General features: G+C 35.1%; 1 protein-coding gene across 1 annotated transcript in view; it reads left to right on the top strand.

Moving 5' to 3' along the window:
* LOC144441145 (E3 ubiquitin-protein ligase UBR4-like) overlaps positions 1-17,413 on the top strand; it is a 76,812-nt gene that overhangs the window by 45,684 nt on the left and 13,715 nt on the right. The window contains exons 67-92 of the mRNA XM_078130682.1: positions 260-393; positions 1,185-1,275; positions 1,614-1,692; positions 2,050-2,229; positions 2,695-2,866; positions 3,737-3,878; positions 4,271-4,362; positions 5,099-5,186; positions 5,978-6,171; positions 6,835-7,074; positions 7,733-7,871; positions 8,456-8,581; positions 8,922-9,059; positions 9,648-9,808; positions 10,277-10,391; positions 10,642-10,824; positions 11,221-11,305; positions 11,773-11,900; positions 12,466-12,595; positions 12,914-13,128; positions 13,635-13,817; positions 14,247-14,328; positions 14,904-15,077; positions 15,654-15,775; positions 16,352-16,549; positions 17,296-17,376. Of these exons, the coding sequence (XP_077986808.1) occupies positions 260-393; positions 1,185-1,275; positions 1,614-1,692; positions 2,050-2,229; positions 2,695-2,866; positions 3,737-3,878; positions 4,271-4,362; positions 5,099-5,186; positions 5,978-6,171; positions 6,835-7,074; positions 7,733-7,871; positions 8,456-8,581; positions 8,922-9,059; positions 9,648-9,808; positions 10,277-10,391; positions 10,642-10,824; positions 11,221-11,305; positions 11,773-11,900; positions 12,466-12,595; positions 12,914-13,128; positions 13,635-13,817; positions 14,247-14,328; positions 14,904-15,077; positions 15,654-15,775; positions 16,352-16,549; positions 17,296-17,376 (3,672 nt within the window). The remainder of the gene's footprint in view (positions 1-259; positions 394-1,184; positions 1,276-1,613; positions 1,693-2,049; positions 2,230-2,694; positions 2,867-3,736; positions 3,879-4,270; positions 4,363-5,098; positions 5,187-5,977; positions 6,172-6,834; positions 7,075-7,732; positions 7,872-8,455; positions 8,582-8,921; positions 9,060-9,647; positions 9,809-10,276; positions 10,392-10,641; positions 10,825-11,220; positions 11,306-11,772; positions 11,901-12,465; positions 12,596-12,913; positions 13,129-13,634; positions 13,818-14,246; positions 14,329-14,903; positions 15,078-15,653; positions 15,776-16,351; positions 16,550-17,295; positions 17,377-17,413) is intronic.

Raw genomic sequence — 17,413 nt, 5'->3', positions numbered from 1 at the left:
TTAATAATATGAAGAATGATGTTCAGAGTGTGTCAGCGTATTGTAATGTTTCCGACCCTCATCTAAAAAATTGTTAAAGCCTGCTGCCAAACAGCGCCCCCTAGTGGTCAAACTGTACAATCTCCATCATTTTGGCAACAGGAATATGGCATATTATTGGTACTTAGCATGATAGTTGGTTACTTATTTATGCAAAGAGAATCATGATACTGCTAGAAAGTCACATAATATAGTAATAACTGGTGTTTTAATTTTTCAGTACATGTTGACGCAGCAGACACCCTTTGTACGACGTCAAGTCAGAAAACTACTACTATTCATTTGTGGGTCTAAGGAGAAGTATCGACAACTGAGAGATTTACATTCACTGGAATCACACATCAAAGAAATAAGGTAAGACCCTAGAGGATTAAACACCGACATCTAGTCTGCATCACTCACACATAAAAAAGATTAAGACCCTAGATGATTAAACACTAACATTTAGTTTGCATCACTCACACATAAAAAAGATTAAGACCCTAGATGATTAAACTCTAACATCTAGTCTGCATCACTCACACATAAAAAAGATTAAGACCCTAGATGATTAAACTCTAACATCTAGTCTGCATCACTCACACATAAAAAAGATTAAGACCCTAGATGATTAAACTCTAACATCTAGTCTGCATCACTCACACATAAAAAAGATTAAGACCCTAGATGATTAAACACTAACATCTAGTTTGCATCACTCACACAACAGAAAGATTTGGAATAAGGTAAGACCTTTGACGATTAAACACAGACACCTAGTTTCCTCACACATCAAAAGAAATAAGGTAGGTCATGAGAGGATAATGCAAGAAACCATTAATGATCGCTAGATAGGTAAGAAAAACAGCTGTCGAGTAGAGATATAGAAAAAGTTGGTCCTGAACAAAAGAATGATCCTATCTCATAGAGGTCCAACAAATAAGGTAGCACTGCAAGAATCTGAGATTCAATCATTACGTAGCTTAGAGTAATGTATTCGTTTTCAATGACATTGACATTTTGGGACATATTTCTACCAGGTATGTTTTAGTCTACAGTATACCTATGTTACTGAAATTCAACTGACTTTTACTTTCCAATTTGAAAATTTGAAGAAAAAACCTGACGTTTGACGTTGATGTTTGTGAATGTTTATTTTTTGACAGATCTATCTGTGAGCATGGTAGCTTTGATAAGCAACGTACTAGTACTGGTGGTGTACCATTCACTTTACAGTATGACACTCTGATAAGTCTGGTGAGTCCAAATATAACCCAAATAATTTGTACAATATTTTGAATTTGGACGGCAGCTTATGTATACTTTTAAGTGAAAATACCAAATGTTAACAGTAACAGCTGGATCACAAAATGAATTAATTGATATATCCATATGAACCATATTTAGTATTTGACTGTAGTGTGCCAGGGTGTTGTATGCAAAACTTTCACCCTGTATAAACGATTATGGCAAGCAAGAATCTCTTTTTAGTTGGGTGTTGTGAGTTGTACAAGTACATATTGTACATGATTAAGTTTTACATGCTAGATTTATATCTAGATTAATTCTGTCTTTGTTTTACTGTTTTTTCACAGATTGAACATCTGAAAGCCTGTGCTGAAATTGCCACCTCTAGAACTGTCAACTGGCAGAAATTCTGTCAGAAGGATGATAGTACGTAAATATATCATTTCAAATTTGATGTAAAAATTACGGACATGATGGACCCTATAAGCATACTATTGTGTTATAATTTAAACATGTGACATTTAGTAGTTATCCAATATGATAGAAAGTCAATATGCAAATCACTATGCAAATCAGATGATTAAATATGCAGCAATGTGTTAATCAAAGTGCATAATTTATTACACCATTGTTATTTCAGCTGTTATTCTACCTATTGCTAGCCAGTTTCACCCCAATGAAGATCATGCAAATCATTTTGAAAATCAATATGCAAATCAGATGATTAGATATGCAGTAACAAAATCACCAAATGCATAATTTATGACGCCATTGTTATTTCAGCTGTGTTATTCTACCTACTACAAGCCAGTTTTCACCTAGATGAAGGTGTGTCCCCAATTTTACTTCAACTACTGGCATGTGCTTTATGTGGAGCCAAAGCTGGAGGACAGAGTTCAAGTAGTTCCAGCAAACAGAAGAAAGACAAGGACAAAGATAAAGATAAGGATAAGGACAAAGAAGGTAAAAGTTCATTTTTTGTATAAAATCATGAAATGGCGTTATAGTGTCAATTCAATTCAATTCAATTCAATTTAAGAACTTTATTTATCTGAAATAGGCAATTCGGTTTGGTGGACATAAACATGTACATATCATAACAAGACAATATTCACTACAGATTATACAATGAACAAATCCAAGTTGTTCAAACAGAAAATACAGGATTTATTTGATGGTTGCCCTTCATCATGACAACTTCCATCTATATAACTGTTTAACTGTTTCTGCTGTTCACAAACAGTGAGTCAAAGCACTCATAATCACCAGCAGTATTTCCCCCATTTTTTCTTAGATTTAAGCTTGTATAAAATAAATAATATTCAAATTTGAATGTGCTTCATCCAGCCCGTGTTGTATAGTGTTATTTCATACCTACTGAATAGTGTAACTTACAGTTTCAATGGTATGCTTTCTTCATGTGTACAGATGCAGAAGAAAGTCAGAAACATGATGAAGCCCTGTGTAATAGTCTGGTACAACAATTGAATAAATCTGTGGATAGTGAAATCTTGAGTAAATTTGTACAGTGTTTCTTGTTGGAGTCAAATAACACTGCAGTACGATGGCAGGCACATGGATTGGTACTACATATCTTCAAGTGAGTGTACATAAGTTAAGCAGGCTTGGTAGGCCTGGATCTTTGCACCATTATCCAAACTGGCAGGCAGTCTTGGTCCTCAAATTTGTACCACAAGACAAAATAGGGTTTGAGTACAATGGCTGCAATACATAATATCCTGATGCCAGGTCACAGCGTTGTACCAATCCAGTGAAATATCAATAAAACAAGTGTTATTGTCTACAGTAAAATAAGGCTTAATATCACAAGTAAACTGTTACTGCTTCAGAACAAAATATATTGGGTATATGACAAAAGCTACATGTTAGTAAAGTCTAGAGTGGCAAGCATGTATGCCAAACCAGAAAAATAGATTTGGTAGACATGGTAGGGAGATTTAATTTTTCCTGTTACAGTAACAGTAGACAAATGTACATCATATATATTTTACAATGTACATCACGACTGTGGCTGCAAGATTTGGATGACCTTCCGATACTAGTACCAGACAAAACTAGAGACCTCAACTACATTCTACAACAACAACAACAACAACAATAATAATAATAATAATAATAATTCATAGCTTCTGACATGTACCTTCCTACTGTAGATAGGAATATAATCATATTCAAACACTGTTAATAATGCTTACCCCACCCAGTATATTAAGCTAGGCCTAAAACCAACCTGGGACTGCAAACTGGGATAGAACTTGTCTTCATATGTTGGCCATAAATGTTCAAACATGTTCTTTTTGCTGGCTTAATGTGAACAGCCTTCTAATAAGTCATTACCAAAGTGGTGTATAGTCTCACATCTCCATTATCAAACACCATAATTAACCAGAGAGGATACAGTATGGTAGTGAAAACAACTTTTTGTATTTTTTTGTTGTTGCAATTCTAGGAATTCATCAGTTTCCCACCAAGAAATGATTCTTGATTTGATGTGGGCATTATGGCCTGAGTTACCCAACTATGGCCGTAAAGCTGCACAGTTTGTAGATCTGTTAGGATACTTCACTTTGAAGACACGGTCAGAGAAAAAGGTACGGAAACAGTGCATGTTTTTATCAACTTTTTTTAGGTCAAGTTGCAATAATTCAAACTTACAGTGAATCCCAACTCTTCTAAGTCAAATCAAAGTAAGCTAGGGTGCCATACTCAAATTTGAAAATTTGTAGTACATGTACTTGAAATGTTCTAATGCATTATACTTTGATCTTTGTCGACATATTGACCCACTATTCAGAACTTGATATATGTACAATGTTTGGCAAACATGATTGAATTTCCATTTGAAGAACCATTTGGTAAATTTGAGTGACTAACTCGTTGATTAGACTGTAAAATGTAATTGTTGAAGCCTTGCCATTGACTGTGTTTCTACTCTTTGATGTCTAGAACTGCCATTCTTTGACTGTTTTCATTATCATTACAGATTCAGGTGATAGAAGCTGTTGATAAAGCTGTATCAGTTCTTAGAGTTCAAAATGAAGTCCTGGCTAACCATCCTAATTCTAATATCTATAAGTAAGTAGTGACACCTTTTAGTCAGGTTTTAGTGTCTATTCTGTTCTATTGTCTGTTCATACATCTAGTTGGTCCAGAGTCTTCTTCATGTCATCTCTCTACAATGTCAAATAAAATACAAGTGCAGATGAATGTTATATACCACAAAAAGTCTACTACAACCAGTGACAGGCAAGCATTAACAAGGAGAACTTGTTACAAACAAGGAAAGTAAACAACTGTATTGGATTAATAACACTTGGCACAGCCTGTTGGAAGTACAGAGACAAGTATTATATTCCATCATTTGATAAGAACAGTTTAATGGCCACTTTACATAATAGCCCACGTTCACAAACAATTTCAAGATCCTGTGGTATTTCATGTACACATAAAGAGACCATAAAATTTCTTATCAGGCCATGAAATATAATACAAGTCTCTACTGTTCCAACATGCTGTGCCAAGTGTTATTAATCTAATTCATTTATTTACTTTCCCTGTTTATAATGAGTTCCCCATGTCAATACTTTGTTGTCATTGGGTGTATTTTATGTCATAAAGTGCACAATAAAACAAATGGCTAAAGATAAAATCAATTAATTTCTTGTGACTGATCATAATATTCATAAGTTCTGTTAAGGTTTAAACAGTAAATGCAAGTAATTGTTGGATATTTTGGTTAAAGATTGTATTGTGTTTTAGTATGTAAACAATTCTGACAATACAATGATGTACTATTTTTCTAATATTTCAGTATGTTGTCTGGTTTGGTTGAGTTTGATGGTTATTATCTAGAGAGTGATCCATGTCTGGTTTGTAATAATCCAGAAGTACCGTTCCAGGTTAGTCTTAGTTTTTTTCAGTAAATTGATGCTTTGCTATTAGTATATTGAGTTACTACCATCAAGTGTTTCAGTGGTTGGCTTATTATCTGCACAGAGTTGATGGGAACCAGAGTGCGGTCATTTCTGTGCAATTTGTTGAAGTCTGGAGTAGGCCAGATTTGAATCACTGTAATGCATCAAGTTTACCTAGCCAGATAAAGTGGGACCTGGTAGGATGTGATTGTTATGTGAAGGATTTAATCCTGTCTATTCAGTGGCAGCATGGATTGTATGATTTGCAACAAGTTGAAGAATTATGATATAATTATATCTATCCAGTGAGGATAAAAAATGCACAATGCTGTGACCACAACAATTGTTGTGGCATTATTTTGTAATTTGTTGTGATTTTTCATAAAAGTGCAATAGAATCAACTTCTGTTTGCAATTTTAACTTTCTAACTCAGTGTTTTTATTTTGAAAGTTTCCAGTGACATTAAAGATAAAAACATCATCTTTTCCTATTGTTATGTTATGTTATTGTTTATTAAAGATGTCCTGTGTGGACTTATCAAATTATACAGTACTTATAAATAAAATTCACAAAAAGAGCCACACAGCGTTCTGGCTTATAGGACACAAAGAATATCAAATTGAATACATAAATAAAAAAATATCACATGTTTCTCAATTGTAAATAAAGTTTCTACAGTTAAATGTTCTAGTTTATTGTATATGTTCGTATGGCTGAAATTTGGCGTTATTTTGACTATTAATGAGTAAATTATTGTTTTGTTTCTCCTACCCAGAGTATCAAACTGTCAGCTATCAAAGTAGACAGTCGGTTCACAGCCAACACTCAGATAGTGAAATTAGTTAGTACTCACACTATCTCAAAGATCTCACTTAGAATTGGGGACCTGAAACGTAACAAGATGGTTAGAACTATCAACATTTACTACAACAATAGAACAGTGCAGTCTGTAGTGGAACTGAAAAACAAGTAAGTCTCTGTCATAACATACTAGCATGACATAATACCACACAACATAACATTACAACATTACCACAGTAGAGTATGTGGTGGAAGTGAAAAACAAGTAAGTCTTTTTCATAACATAACATACTAACATGACATACTACATAACATTACAACAACTAAACAGTACAGTGTGTGGTTGAACTAAAAAACAAGTAAATCTCTGTCATAACATGATATCATTATAACATCTACTACCATACACCATAACAATACAATAACAGTCTAAGAACAGTTGTTTGTTGTAGGAATGATGCAAAAGTCCATTTGATTCTCCTCCAACATAACATAACAATACATATGACAGTTAGAACAGAAATGAATTAAAAGTAATCAGTGGTGAAAATGAAAAATAAGTATGCCTCCATTGAAGTCTCAAGCATTGCATAACACAACACTACAACAACACAACATAACCAGCACCACAACACAACATAACTGAGAACCACAACACTGCAACGTTGTTGTTGTCAGCCACTAGTGACCACTATTGTATACTCACCCTTGGTTTTTTTCACTCTGTTGACCATGTGGTCAATCTCACTATACTTAATACCTGTCAAATCAGAATTACATACTATATTTATCCAGACTCATCAATTTCCTGTATGATTTATTTTTCCACAGACCATCCATGTGGCATAAAGCTAAGAAGTGTCAACTACAAGCTGGTCAGACTGAGTTAAAAGTTGACTTCCCATTACCAATAGTAGCTGCTAATCTGATGATAGAGTATGTTGATTTCTATGACAATTTCCAGGCGTCAGCAGAAACTTTACAATGTCCACGTTGTAGTGCTAGTGTTCCTGCTAATCCTGGAGTCTGTGGAAACTGTGGAGAAAATGTCTTCCAATGTCACAAGTGCAGGTCAGTGGTGTGTTCTACCAACATTTGTAATGTCTTTCTTCTTTCATGTTGTTGTTGTTGTTGTTGTTGTTGTTGTTGTTGTTGTTGTTGTAGTTGTCGTCGTCGTCATCGTCATTGATGTTTGGTGTATTTTCACCCAAAATGAAAATCTGCTGCAGGATTACTCACAAGAAGTTGCAATTTTAAAGAGGAATATCACTCCAGGAAATAAACTTGCATTTTCATAAACTATGGGTTCTAGAGAGTCGCCATTTCATGAATTTACATCACCTACAATTACTTGCAATATCAGAGAAACATCACATTGATCTTGTGCCTTGATGGGGTATCCATGCCCACATTGCATCATGGAGTCAGCAGAAATGATTATTCATGGTTGAACAATGAATATTCATGACCCCTAAGGCCTCAGTGTAAAGCATCTAATGAATAGCACACAAAAAGTAAAGAAGTATCAGATTATCCTTGTCATCTCTACTTTGTAGCAAGCTTGATAAATCACAAACACAAGAAATAGACATTTGTGCCAAAATGTTTTAAAATACAGAAATGGGTGGAAAAGTAATTACTAGTACAATGACTTAATTGTAGTGATTTGTCACAGCGTATATACATTTTCAAGTCATTTTATGTGCTGATTGATATTTCAATTTTACAGAGCCATCAACTATGATGAGAAGGATCCCTTCTTATGTAATTCCTGTGGTTTCTGTAAGTATGCTAAGTTTGACTACACACTGACTGCTAAACCGTGCTGTGCTGTGGATCCTATTGAAAATGAAGAAGACAGAAAGAAGGTAAGAAACACTCCTAAGTCATCAAGTGTTCTCTGTGTGCATGTCATACACATGGGGTTCTTGGTAGAAACATTCCAAAATTGTAAAGTTTCCACTGTGTGCAGTCATGCATATATTATTCCTCATCTTCAAGTGTTTTAACTCAAAACATCAGTAATTTTACTCTTTTGTAGGGACTGTATAATCAATAGATTTTCTAATGATACTTTACAGTCATATGTATTTGTACAATGAAATTTGTAGCGGTTCTGTGATAACCTTTTACATTTTGCTATATGTACCTGTGAAATTTGCCAGTATGAGAAAGAGGAGATCAAATCCATATATTTAGAGAAGATGTGTAACAACTTCATTGTACACGTGTATCTGATTCTAGGTTGCCATCCTGATACACACGCTGTGTATCAAGGTTCACCAATTTTAATCCCCAGTGTTCAAATACCATATATTTCGATTCATTTTGTTCAAGATTAACTTTTTCTATGACTCTACAAGACAACTGTTTTTTACACCCATATCTTCATCATAATCAGACAGTAGCCTTAAAAATAGTTGATGTATGTAATTGATTGTTGTTATTGCAGGCTGCTATTTCTATCAACTCTCTACTGGAGAAGGCAGACCGTGTGTACAGAACACTGGTATCTCAGAAACCTCACTTGGAGTCCTTGCTGATTAAGATTAATGAATCTGGTGGTGAGAAACAACAAGTAAGGCAATCTATAACTCTGTGTAGCAAACACACACCCAGATAAATTCACCAGTTTACATTAAGGAGGATAGTGGAAACTTGAAGTTATCAAGTTGCTTGGAGTCATATTATGTGCCAAATGTATATGGATAGATGCCATGAATGTAATCAGTTTACTTGTATGTTTCACACTATGTACACTATGGTCTATGTACTGGGGAAGGAGATGCAACAACACAGTGTAATAACAGTTGCCATAATTATGTATTTCATTGTTGTGCATTAGGAGGATTCCACTACTGATGGGGGTGGTAGTAGCATCTAAATAATACATGTATGTTTTTGTTGTTGTTTACTAGGATGATTCCACTACAAGTGGGGGTGGTAGCAGTAGTAGTAGTAGTGGTAGCAATGTCAACAAAGCCATACAACAGCTGGCATCCAAATATTGTGGTGATTGTAAATCTTCATTTGATGAACTCAGTAAAATTATACAGGTAAGTGTGTATGGTCTTATCACAGACTATGACTCAAACTCATATTTTGTATTTCTATTGAAAGAAAACACTTTTGGTATGTGTTATAGAACATGTCATGGCATTGGTATTATGGGAAACTTGCCATCAATTGTTGAGTTATTGAAATCCAGCCATTTCCTGCATATCACAGACACTTTTTAGTATTTAATCTTTGCCACTACATGTAATTTCTTATCATGTCACCAATCAGTTACATAGAAGTAAAAAAATTTTTTTATTTTTTTTTGGGTGGGGAGGTGTTATGTCTTCTACAAAGACTTGTTGTACATATCTATACATGTATGTTTATATATACGTGTGTGTATTTCACGATGTTGCGACTCTTCATATTTCTAAAGTCATAGAATGTAAATGATATGGTACATACATACACTCAAATGTTCAGAGAAAAGTGGGAGAAGTGAAGTGAAAGAAGTTGTCGAAAGACTTGAGTTGATTCAACACCCAAGCAAGTGAAAAAGTAGTTAAACAAATCTGCATAATGAAGTATACATCATTACTCCTCTTGAAATTAGAATTATCATGTCATTTTTTTGAAAATTACAGAAAGTGTTGGCTTCACGTAAGGAGTTAGTAGAATATGACAGAAGACAAAGAGATGCAGCTGGTAGTCTAGTCAGCAGTCCAGCTATGAGTCCCATACCAACACCATCACCAAGTCTACCCAGTATGACAGTACCAACCAGTAGAAGTAGTAAAGAAATGAGGTGAGACGAACCTTATAAGAATGACTTTGCTACAAATTATTAAAATGAAAGATATGAAAGTTAAAATATGTTTTTACTGCTTTTGGTAAGAAGATGTTGAATTTTTATAATGCTATTAATTGCCAATACTTTCAATTAATTTTTTGCCTATTGAAAAATACACCAGGCCTGTACAGGATGTGTAGTCACGTTGCTCTTGTGGTGATCTCAACCAGGGTAAATTTACATAATGACTTCATTTGAATATAGTCAATTAGGCTGATGTACGTTATCACTCCCCATTGTGACCAATCAATTTGAGTGTACAATTTTCAAACCACATTAATCATTCGCCACTGCTAGCAATACAAACAGTTTGTGAGACAGTGAAACAAAAACACTGGCTTGACATTAGCCTGTAAACAGTATTTGAAGCAAAAATGTTACCAAAGAATAGATTATTTATGTTATGTATTTGCTATTTTGTAGCTCCCAGCGTACAGTACATTGTTATGGCTGTGCAGCTGCTGCAACTGAACACTGTGTTACTTTACTTAGAGCACTGGCTTCCAACCCAGTCACCAGAGAGATTCTTATTGAGAAGGTAAGAATGTTTCCTAGTTGTTTGTTATGTTGGATGAGGAATTGAGAAAGATAATGAAATTGTTGGTAATTGAAAACATCAAATAATGTGTTCCATGGTGTTAGGATGGCACAACCTCATACACAGTATATGAGATACTTGTTGAATATCTGGTACTGCAGTTCTCTTGTGAAATGTTACTAATTTACAGGGTCTGATCAAGATATAGTCAGGTACACTGATATTGATATGAAATGTTATTAATTTACAGGGTCTGATCAAAGATTTAGTAGGGTACAACCTTCGCCGTGGATCTGCACAAGTTAGAGCTGATGTCAGGAACCTATTATGCCTGCTGACCAGAGACTGCAGCCATGCCACAGATCAACTAAATTCTATCCTGGTTGCCAGAGTGTCTGCTGCCATCAACAGTCACAAATCAGTACATGATATGGTAATTACCAGATATTGACATTTCACCAACAATGCATTGCCAAACTTGATCTAATTATTACACACTATGGAGATAATCTAATCTTATTGTCATTGACCTTTAACTCCAGTGACCTTTAACCCCATGACATGACCTTTAACCCCAGTGACTTATACCTATGTCTTATCGGATTATATGGCTATTCAATAATCAAAACTCAGAACCATTATATGGTAAATTTATGACCCTCATTTGAATATTAATATACCCACAATGCAATTCCCAATATGGCTACCCATGTTCTAATTTAAATAGTAGGTGGCATTGAATGGGTTTCTTCTGAAGGAAATTAGCAGATATATTTCATGGATACAGAGACATTTTCCTCAATTTTGAAACCATTGTTCATTTTTGCAGGCTGGTACTGTACGCAATGAGATGTTATTGTTAACAGATACCATACAGAAGGGAGAGAGCTGCTGGGAACAGAGGTTGAGATCAGGTAAGGAGACATTTCCTACCATTTGCTCTGTTATTTTCATTTCTACAGTTGCAAGATTGGTTTTGAAAACCTTAGAGAGACTCAAAAGGCAACCATGCATCTGTCAATGGACGTAGGCGGCATAATTTGCCTTTCTCACTGCATTAGCTTCCAAAAATTGCCAAAAGCAAATTACATATACAATCTCTATGGATCTGATATTATGGAATGGAAAACAGTTATACTATAGATTTTCAACATATTTGGTTTTGCAAGAATGAATTTTCATTGGACTCTCGGTTCGTGGTTTTGAATGAAAATTTCTACTTGCAGACTTTTATTTTTTGTGAATCTCAAATATTTGCAGACACTTGTCAACATCATCGTGTGTATCATAGAAAGTTGTCAAATATCTTGCATAAGACATGCACAATACAGTGCCATGGAGAGATACCTACATTATGTATTTGGTTATGTTTTCATCTTAGTAATGCAGCTGTTCTTGATGGCTGTCAAGATAATGAGTCCAGTAGTTATGGAGAGTGTTACTTTACCATGTCTCAAGATACTACAACATATAGTTAAACCATCACCACCAACAAGCAAGAAGAACAAGGTTTGTGTCTACTTGTCTCTTATACAGTGTTGTAATTAGCTGTTGAGATTGTGTTACATTAAGCTTTTGTTCCAAACCCAAACTTGAAAATTGTTACCAGAAATGTTCGATTGCATACTTCAGTTTTTGTCAACAGATTGACCAATTATTCTCATTATTATCTGTTGACAAAGACTGAAGTATACTGTACTAGTACAGTTGAAAATTTTAGATGAAAATTCATTTTCATTTTAAGATCAGTGGAGATTCTGTGCCAATAGATGGCGCTGTTCATGTATAAATTATGCTGTGCTGAAGACTCACTTTCTCTTTTCAATGGAACCACAAATTTTAATTTGTAGGGAATACAGTAATATGTAATATAGTTCCAATCAGAATCAACCAATTGTTTCTAAAAAAAAAAAAAAAAATTTAAATTTTGTTACTTCAATGCAAATTGGTAAATTCTTTGTACTATTACAAGGCTAGGATAGTCCAGTGTTCATAGAACAGTTTGTGTTGATATACTCCATGGATAAAGTAGTCTTGATATACAGTCAATATGGTATTTGTTTTCATGTTGTAGGAAAAGACAGTAGAAACATTGAGTAGTGTGAAAGCTCCTGGTACAGAAGTACACACCAATGTCACTAAATGGTTAGACCAGAAGAAGAAAAATGGTTACGAAGAATGGAAAAAGAAAGTACCACACAAAGGTAGAAAAATTAAAGCATGATCAACTTAAGAATGATTGATATAACTTAAATGACAATATAATTAACACAATGAAGAAAAGGCTTTTCAATAAAACCATTTGTTATGTCAAGACTTGCCACTTTTCTTAGCCACCAACATGCTTTTTGCTGACACTGTACAGCATGGTCAAGAGATTAAGTGAGGTGGATGGATGGGGGGTTAAGCAATGTGAAATCACACTGAGTATCAATTTAATAATTTCTCTCAAAAAACCCTCTCCTATCTAAGATTTTTATAATTGTACACACTAATTTGATATTCTTTTTAATTATTCCCAGTGACAGACAGTTCCAAGAAACCAGTTGCTACAGATACCAGAATAGAATACCTAATGGAGAAGTATGCAAAACGTTGGAAAGCTAAGATGTCACGTGAACAGACGAGTCGTCCAGTCAAGATATGTGGTGATAACTGGCTACGATCTGTTCTCTTTACTCCATCATCTAGATCAGCCAGACAAGTAGCTTGTAATATTGTTGAAGCTTTGTGCCAGGTTAGTCTCCACAGATAGTTTATTTTACCCTTACAGGCATGGCAAGTGATTGGGTTTTGAGAGAGTTCAATCCATGCTATAGAATTAGTTGTAATCTGTATGGTCTGGTTACATGTATTTGGAGGTCAGGGTTAGACAAGTGAGACACTGACATTTCCAATACATGTGAACCATACTGTCTGAATTGTCAACATTTTAAAATATAACATGTCAAACTTTAATTATGCAACGATTGTATTAAAACTAATTGATCAATAGTTAATACATGTATATGAATAGAGAGAAGTTTATGCCGCTATCTACCACTAGAGCCCTGCTTTGTTGTTACCATTTAACAAATTTCTGAATTTATTGAGATGATTTATTTATTGTATTTGTTTTATTTACTAGTCAGTTATCCATTGTATATCACACTGTGTGCCCTCTTACTATCTGGGTAAACCAATCCAGGTCGTCACATCACATGGATTCAAAAGCTATGACTTTCTTCCTATTCTACTTTCTAGGTTCCAAGTCGCCGACAACAAGTCCTGGATCTTTTGACAACATACCTAGATGAATTACACACAGCTGGTGAGAGTGCAACTGAATTCCTTTCTTTATATCAACGACTTACCAAACCAACTCACTGGAAACTCTACCTGGCAGCACGTGGTGTGTTGCCTCATATTGGCAATCTCATCTCAATGGTAAGTTTTCACTTATCAAGCTGACAATTAAAACACTGCCTCACAGTATGGAGTGTGTTGCTTCATATCGGCAGTCTCATCTGAGTGGTAAGTACACTTACCAAACCAACATGACCCGAACAAGCAGGACAACAGAAGCATGACGATTTCCATATATCAACTTGCCAGCTCATATTACAGAATGATTCATGTGTTGATGTATACCAATAGTTCTTGTTACTGTATTAAATGTACAGTATCTTGTTGATTCCCATTTGTCACTGAGTTTCTTTTCCATTTTTTTGTTTGATAAAAAAAATGTACTTTATACTCTCAAAGTTCACTCATGTCCAACCAACCAATACTATTCTACCCATTGTGTATGTTTGACTTCAAATCATAAATCATATTTTTTAAAATGTTATATATTTGTCTTTTCTAATACTGTAGGAGATTGATTATCTAACAATGTTGGAGGAAACTACATTGAGTTCAGACCTATCACAGGGCTATGCTCTCAAAATGTTAACAGGTATGTGAATATTATCTACAACATATATATATGGGGGGGGGGGGGTTGGGATAACAACATAGTGTGGTACTTTAACATAGTTACTAAACAGGAACCACTCCCTTGGGAATTTTTTTTTGTTAAGTCTCAAATTCGTCAAATGTTTTGACTCTGTTATTCAGTTTTGTAATTGAAAATGACCTCAGATTTTTTTCCCCAGTTACCAGTAGTGTCCCAAGGGCTTAGTGTTCACCCAACTGTGCGCAATCACCCAGGTCACTATTTTACACAAAAGAACACACTAAGTTTTGTGGGGGGGAAAACAGTCAAGAATTAAAGTGCAATGTAGATAATTATACTGTGCTATAGTTGTGTTTTTGTACCTTGTATCTATGCACAGAATTGTTGGCATCCAGTATTCTGTTAGTGTACCCTGTATCTATGCACAGAATTGTTGGCATCATATATTTTGTTTTTGTACCTTCTATCTATGCACAGAATTGTTGGCATCCAGTATTTTGTTAGTGTACCTTGTATCTATGCACAGAACTGTTGACATCATATATTTTGTTTTTGTTCAATCTATCTATGCACAGAATTGTTGGCATCATTTGTAGAACTTGATACCATCAAACAACTCTATAAAAGTAAACTGGTTGGTACTGTGTTGAATGGCTATCTGTCTTTGAGAAAACTAGTTGTACAGAGAACTAAACTGGTGGATGAAACCCAGGATATGCTGTTAGAATTGCTTGAAGAGATGACTACAGGTATGTAATGCTGTGTGTGTGTGTGTGTGTGTGTGTGTGTGTGTGTGTGTGTGTGTCTGTGTATGTGTGTGTGTGTGTCTCTCTCTCTGTGTATGTGTGTGTGTGTCTGTGTGTGTCTGTGTCTGTCTGTCTGTGTGTATGTCTGTCTCTCTGTCTGTGTGTGTGTGTGAATGTGTGTGTGTGAATGTGTGTGTGTGTGTGTGTGTGTGTGTGTGTGTGTGTGTGTGTGTGTGTGTGTGTGTGTGTGTGTGTGTGTTTATGCACGTGTGCACATGTGTTTTTTCATGTGTTTGTACAGATATGTGTAGGTGCGTATGTGCAAGTATGTTTGTGTATGCAATGGTTACAAAAACTCTGTGTTAGTGTCCAAACTGCTTGGGGAGTCAACCACTGCTTTATATAACTTTGGTTGTAGTAATGGGAACATGTAAGAAGTTTTGTTTTTTTTTAATTTTTTTAAAGGGTCCATGCACAGCATGTTGGTTTACTATAAACTAGTAATACAGTCTACTCTAATTAGAGAATTTTCAATTTTTAAAGACTTTTTGTTGTTTATTTGAATTGTTTGTATTCTAGGTACTGATACAGAGACAGGTGCCTTCATGTCTGTATGTGTAGATACAGTCAAACGCTATGGACTAGATGACTTTAGAACTCCAGTCTTTATCTTTGAAAGATTATGTAGTATTATTTACCCTGTGAGTACATCATGAGTTTATATTATAATCATAAACTTGACTTTACTTGACATAGCTGGCTGGTGTAAGACAAAATATTAATACAATACAATACAATACAATACAATACAATACAATACAATACAATACAATACAATACAATACAATACAATGCAATGCAATGCAATGCAATACAATACAATACAATCAATACATTACAATGCAATGCAATGCATTACAATACAATACAATACAATACAATACAATACAATACAATACAATGCAATGCAATGTAATGCAATGCGAAGCGATACAACACCACACCTCACCCCAACCCCAACCCCAGGTACTGTTGGAATATTCCTACATGAATTCAATAATAGTTATATGAAAGTGAGAACAGTTTGTTCAGCGTATGCTTTTAGTTATTAAATTTGGCTTGAAATGCAATGCAATTACATTATCAACAAATCTCAGAATTTACATTATCAATAAATCTCAGAATCTACATTATATTATCAACAATGCTCATAATCTACATTATCAAACAAATCACAAAGTTTACAAAATCAACAATATTATTTGTGTAATTGACAGGAGGAGAATGATGTTGGTGAGTTTTTTATGACATTAGAGAAAGACCCACAACAAGAAGATTTCCTATCTGGTCGTATGCAAGGTAATCCATACAGTTCTAATGAACCTGGAATTGGACCATTAATGAGAGATGTCAAGAATAAAATATGTCAGGATTGTGAATTGATTGCACTACTAGAAGATGATAATGGAATGGAAGTAAGTAGTGAGACTGTCTATCTCTACACTTATGTAGTATTCAGCTGCTGCCTACCCCCCCCCCCCTTACCCCCACTACTAGAAGATGATAATGGCATGGAAGTAAGTAGTGAGACACTCAATCTCTACACTTTTGTAGTATTCAGGTGCTGCCTTAAACCCCCCCCCCCCTTACCCCACTGTTAGAAGATGATAATGGCATGAAAGTAAATAAGTAAGTAGTAAGAAAGTAAGTAGTAAGATTTGAAAGCTCTTTACTTTTGTAGTTTTCAGTTCCAGCCCCACCTCCACCCCCATATACACACCATCCCCGTCCCCACTACTAGAAGGTGATAACAGCATGAAAATAAGTAGCAAGATTTTTAAGCATTTTAGTTTGTAGTTTCAGCCCATCCACCAAATCACCTCCTCTCCTACCCCTACCCCCACTGCTAGAAGAAGATAACAACATGAATGTAAGTAGCTGGACTGTAAAGCCCTTTACTTTTGTAGTATTGAATGCCCCCCCCCCCCCCCCCCCCCCCCCCCCCCCCCATGCTGCCCATCCGCAATGCTAGAAAATTATAACAGCATGGACGTAAGTAGTGAAACTGTCAGGCTTTTAACTTTTGTAATATTCAGCCTACATTGTATGTAGAACTGAGGCTATATCTGTACCAGAAGCACCAATTTCATTGGATATGAATTCATACAGCAGTCAGTTAGTAATATTTTAATATGTGTTTTTTTTGTACATCTTTAAACAGCTACTGGTACAAAACAAGATTATAAGTCTAGATTTACCAGTCAAGGAAGTCTACAAGAAGATCTGGTGTCCAGAAAATGAGGTAGACTACCTGGATTGTCATCCATATTGTCCTAGAG

Source organism: Glandiceps talaboti, chromosome 10 (genome assembly GCF_964340395.1).
Source record: "Glandiceps talaboti chromosome 10, keGlaTala1.1, whole genome shotgun sequence".
Classification (NCBI taxonomy): domain Eukaryota; kingdom Metazoa; phylum Hemichordata; class Enteropneusta; family Spengelidae; genus Glandiceps; species Glandiceps talaboti.
The sequence above is the reverse complement of the archived record's forward strand: the minus strand, read 5'-3'. Positions and strand labels throughout refer to the sequence as shown.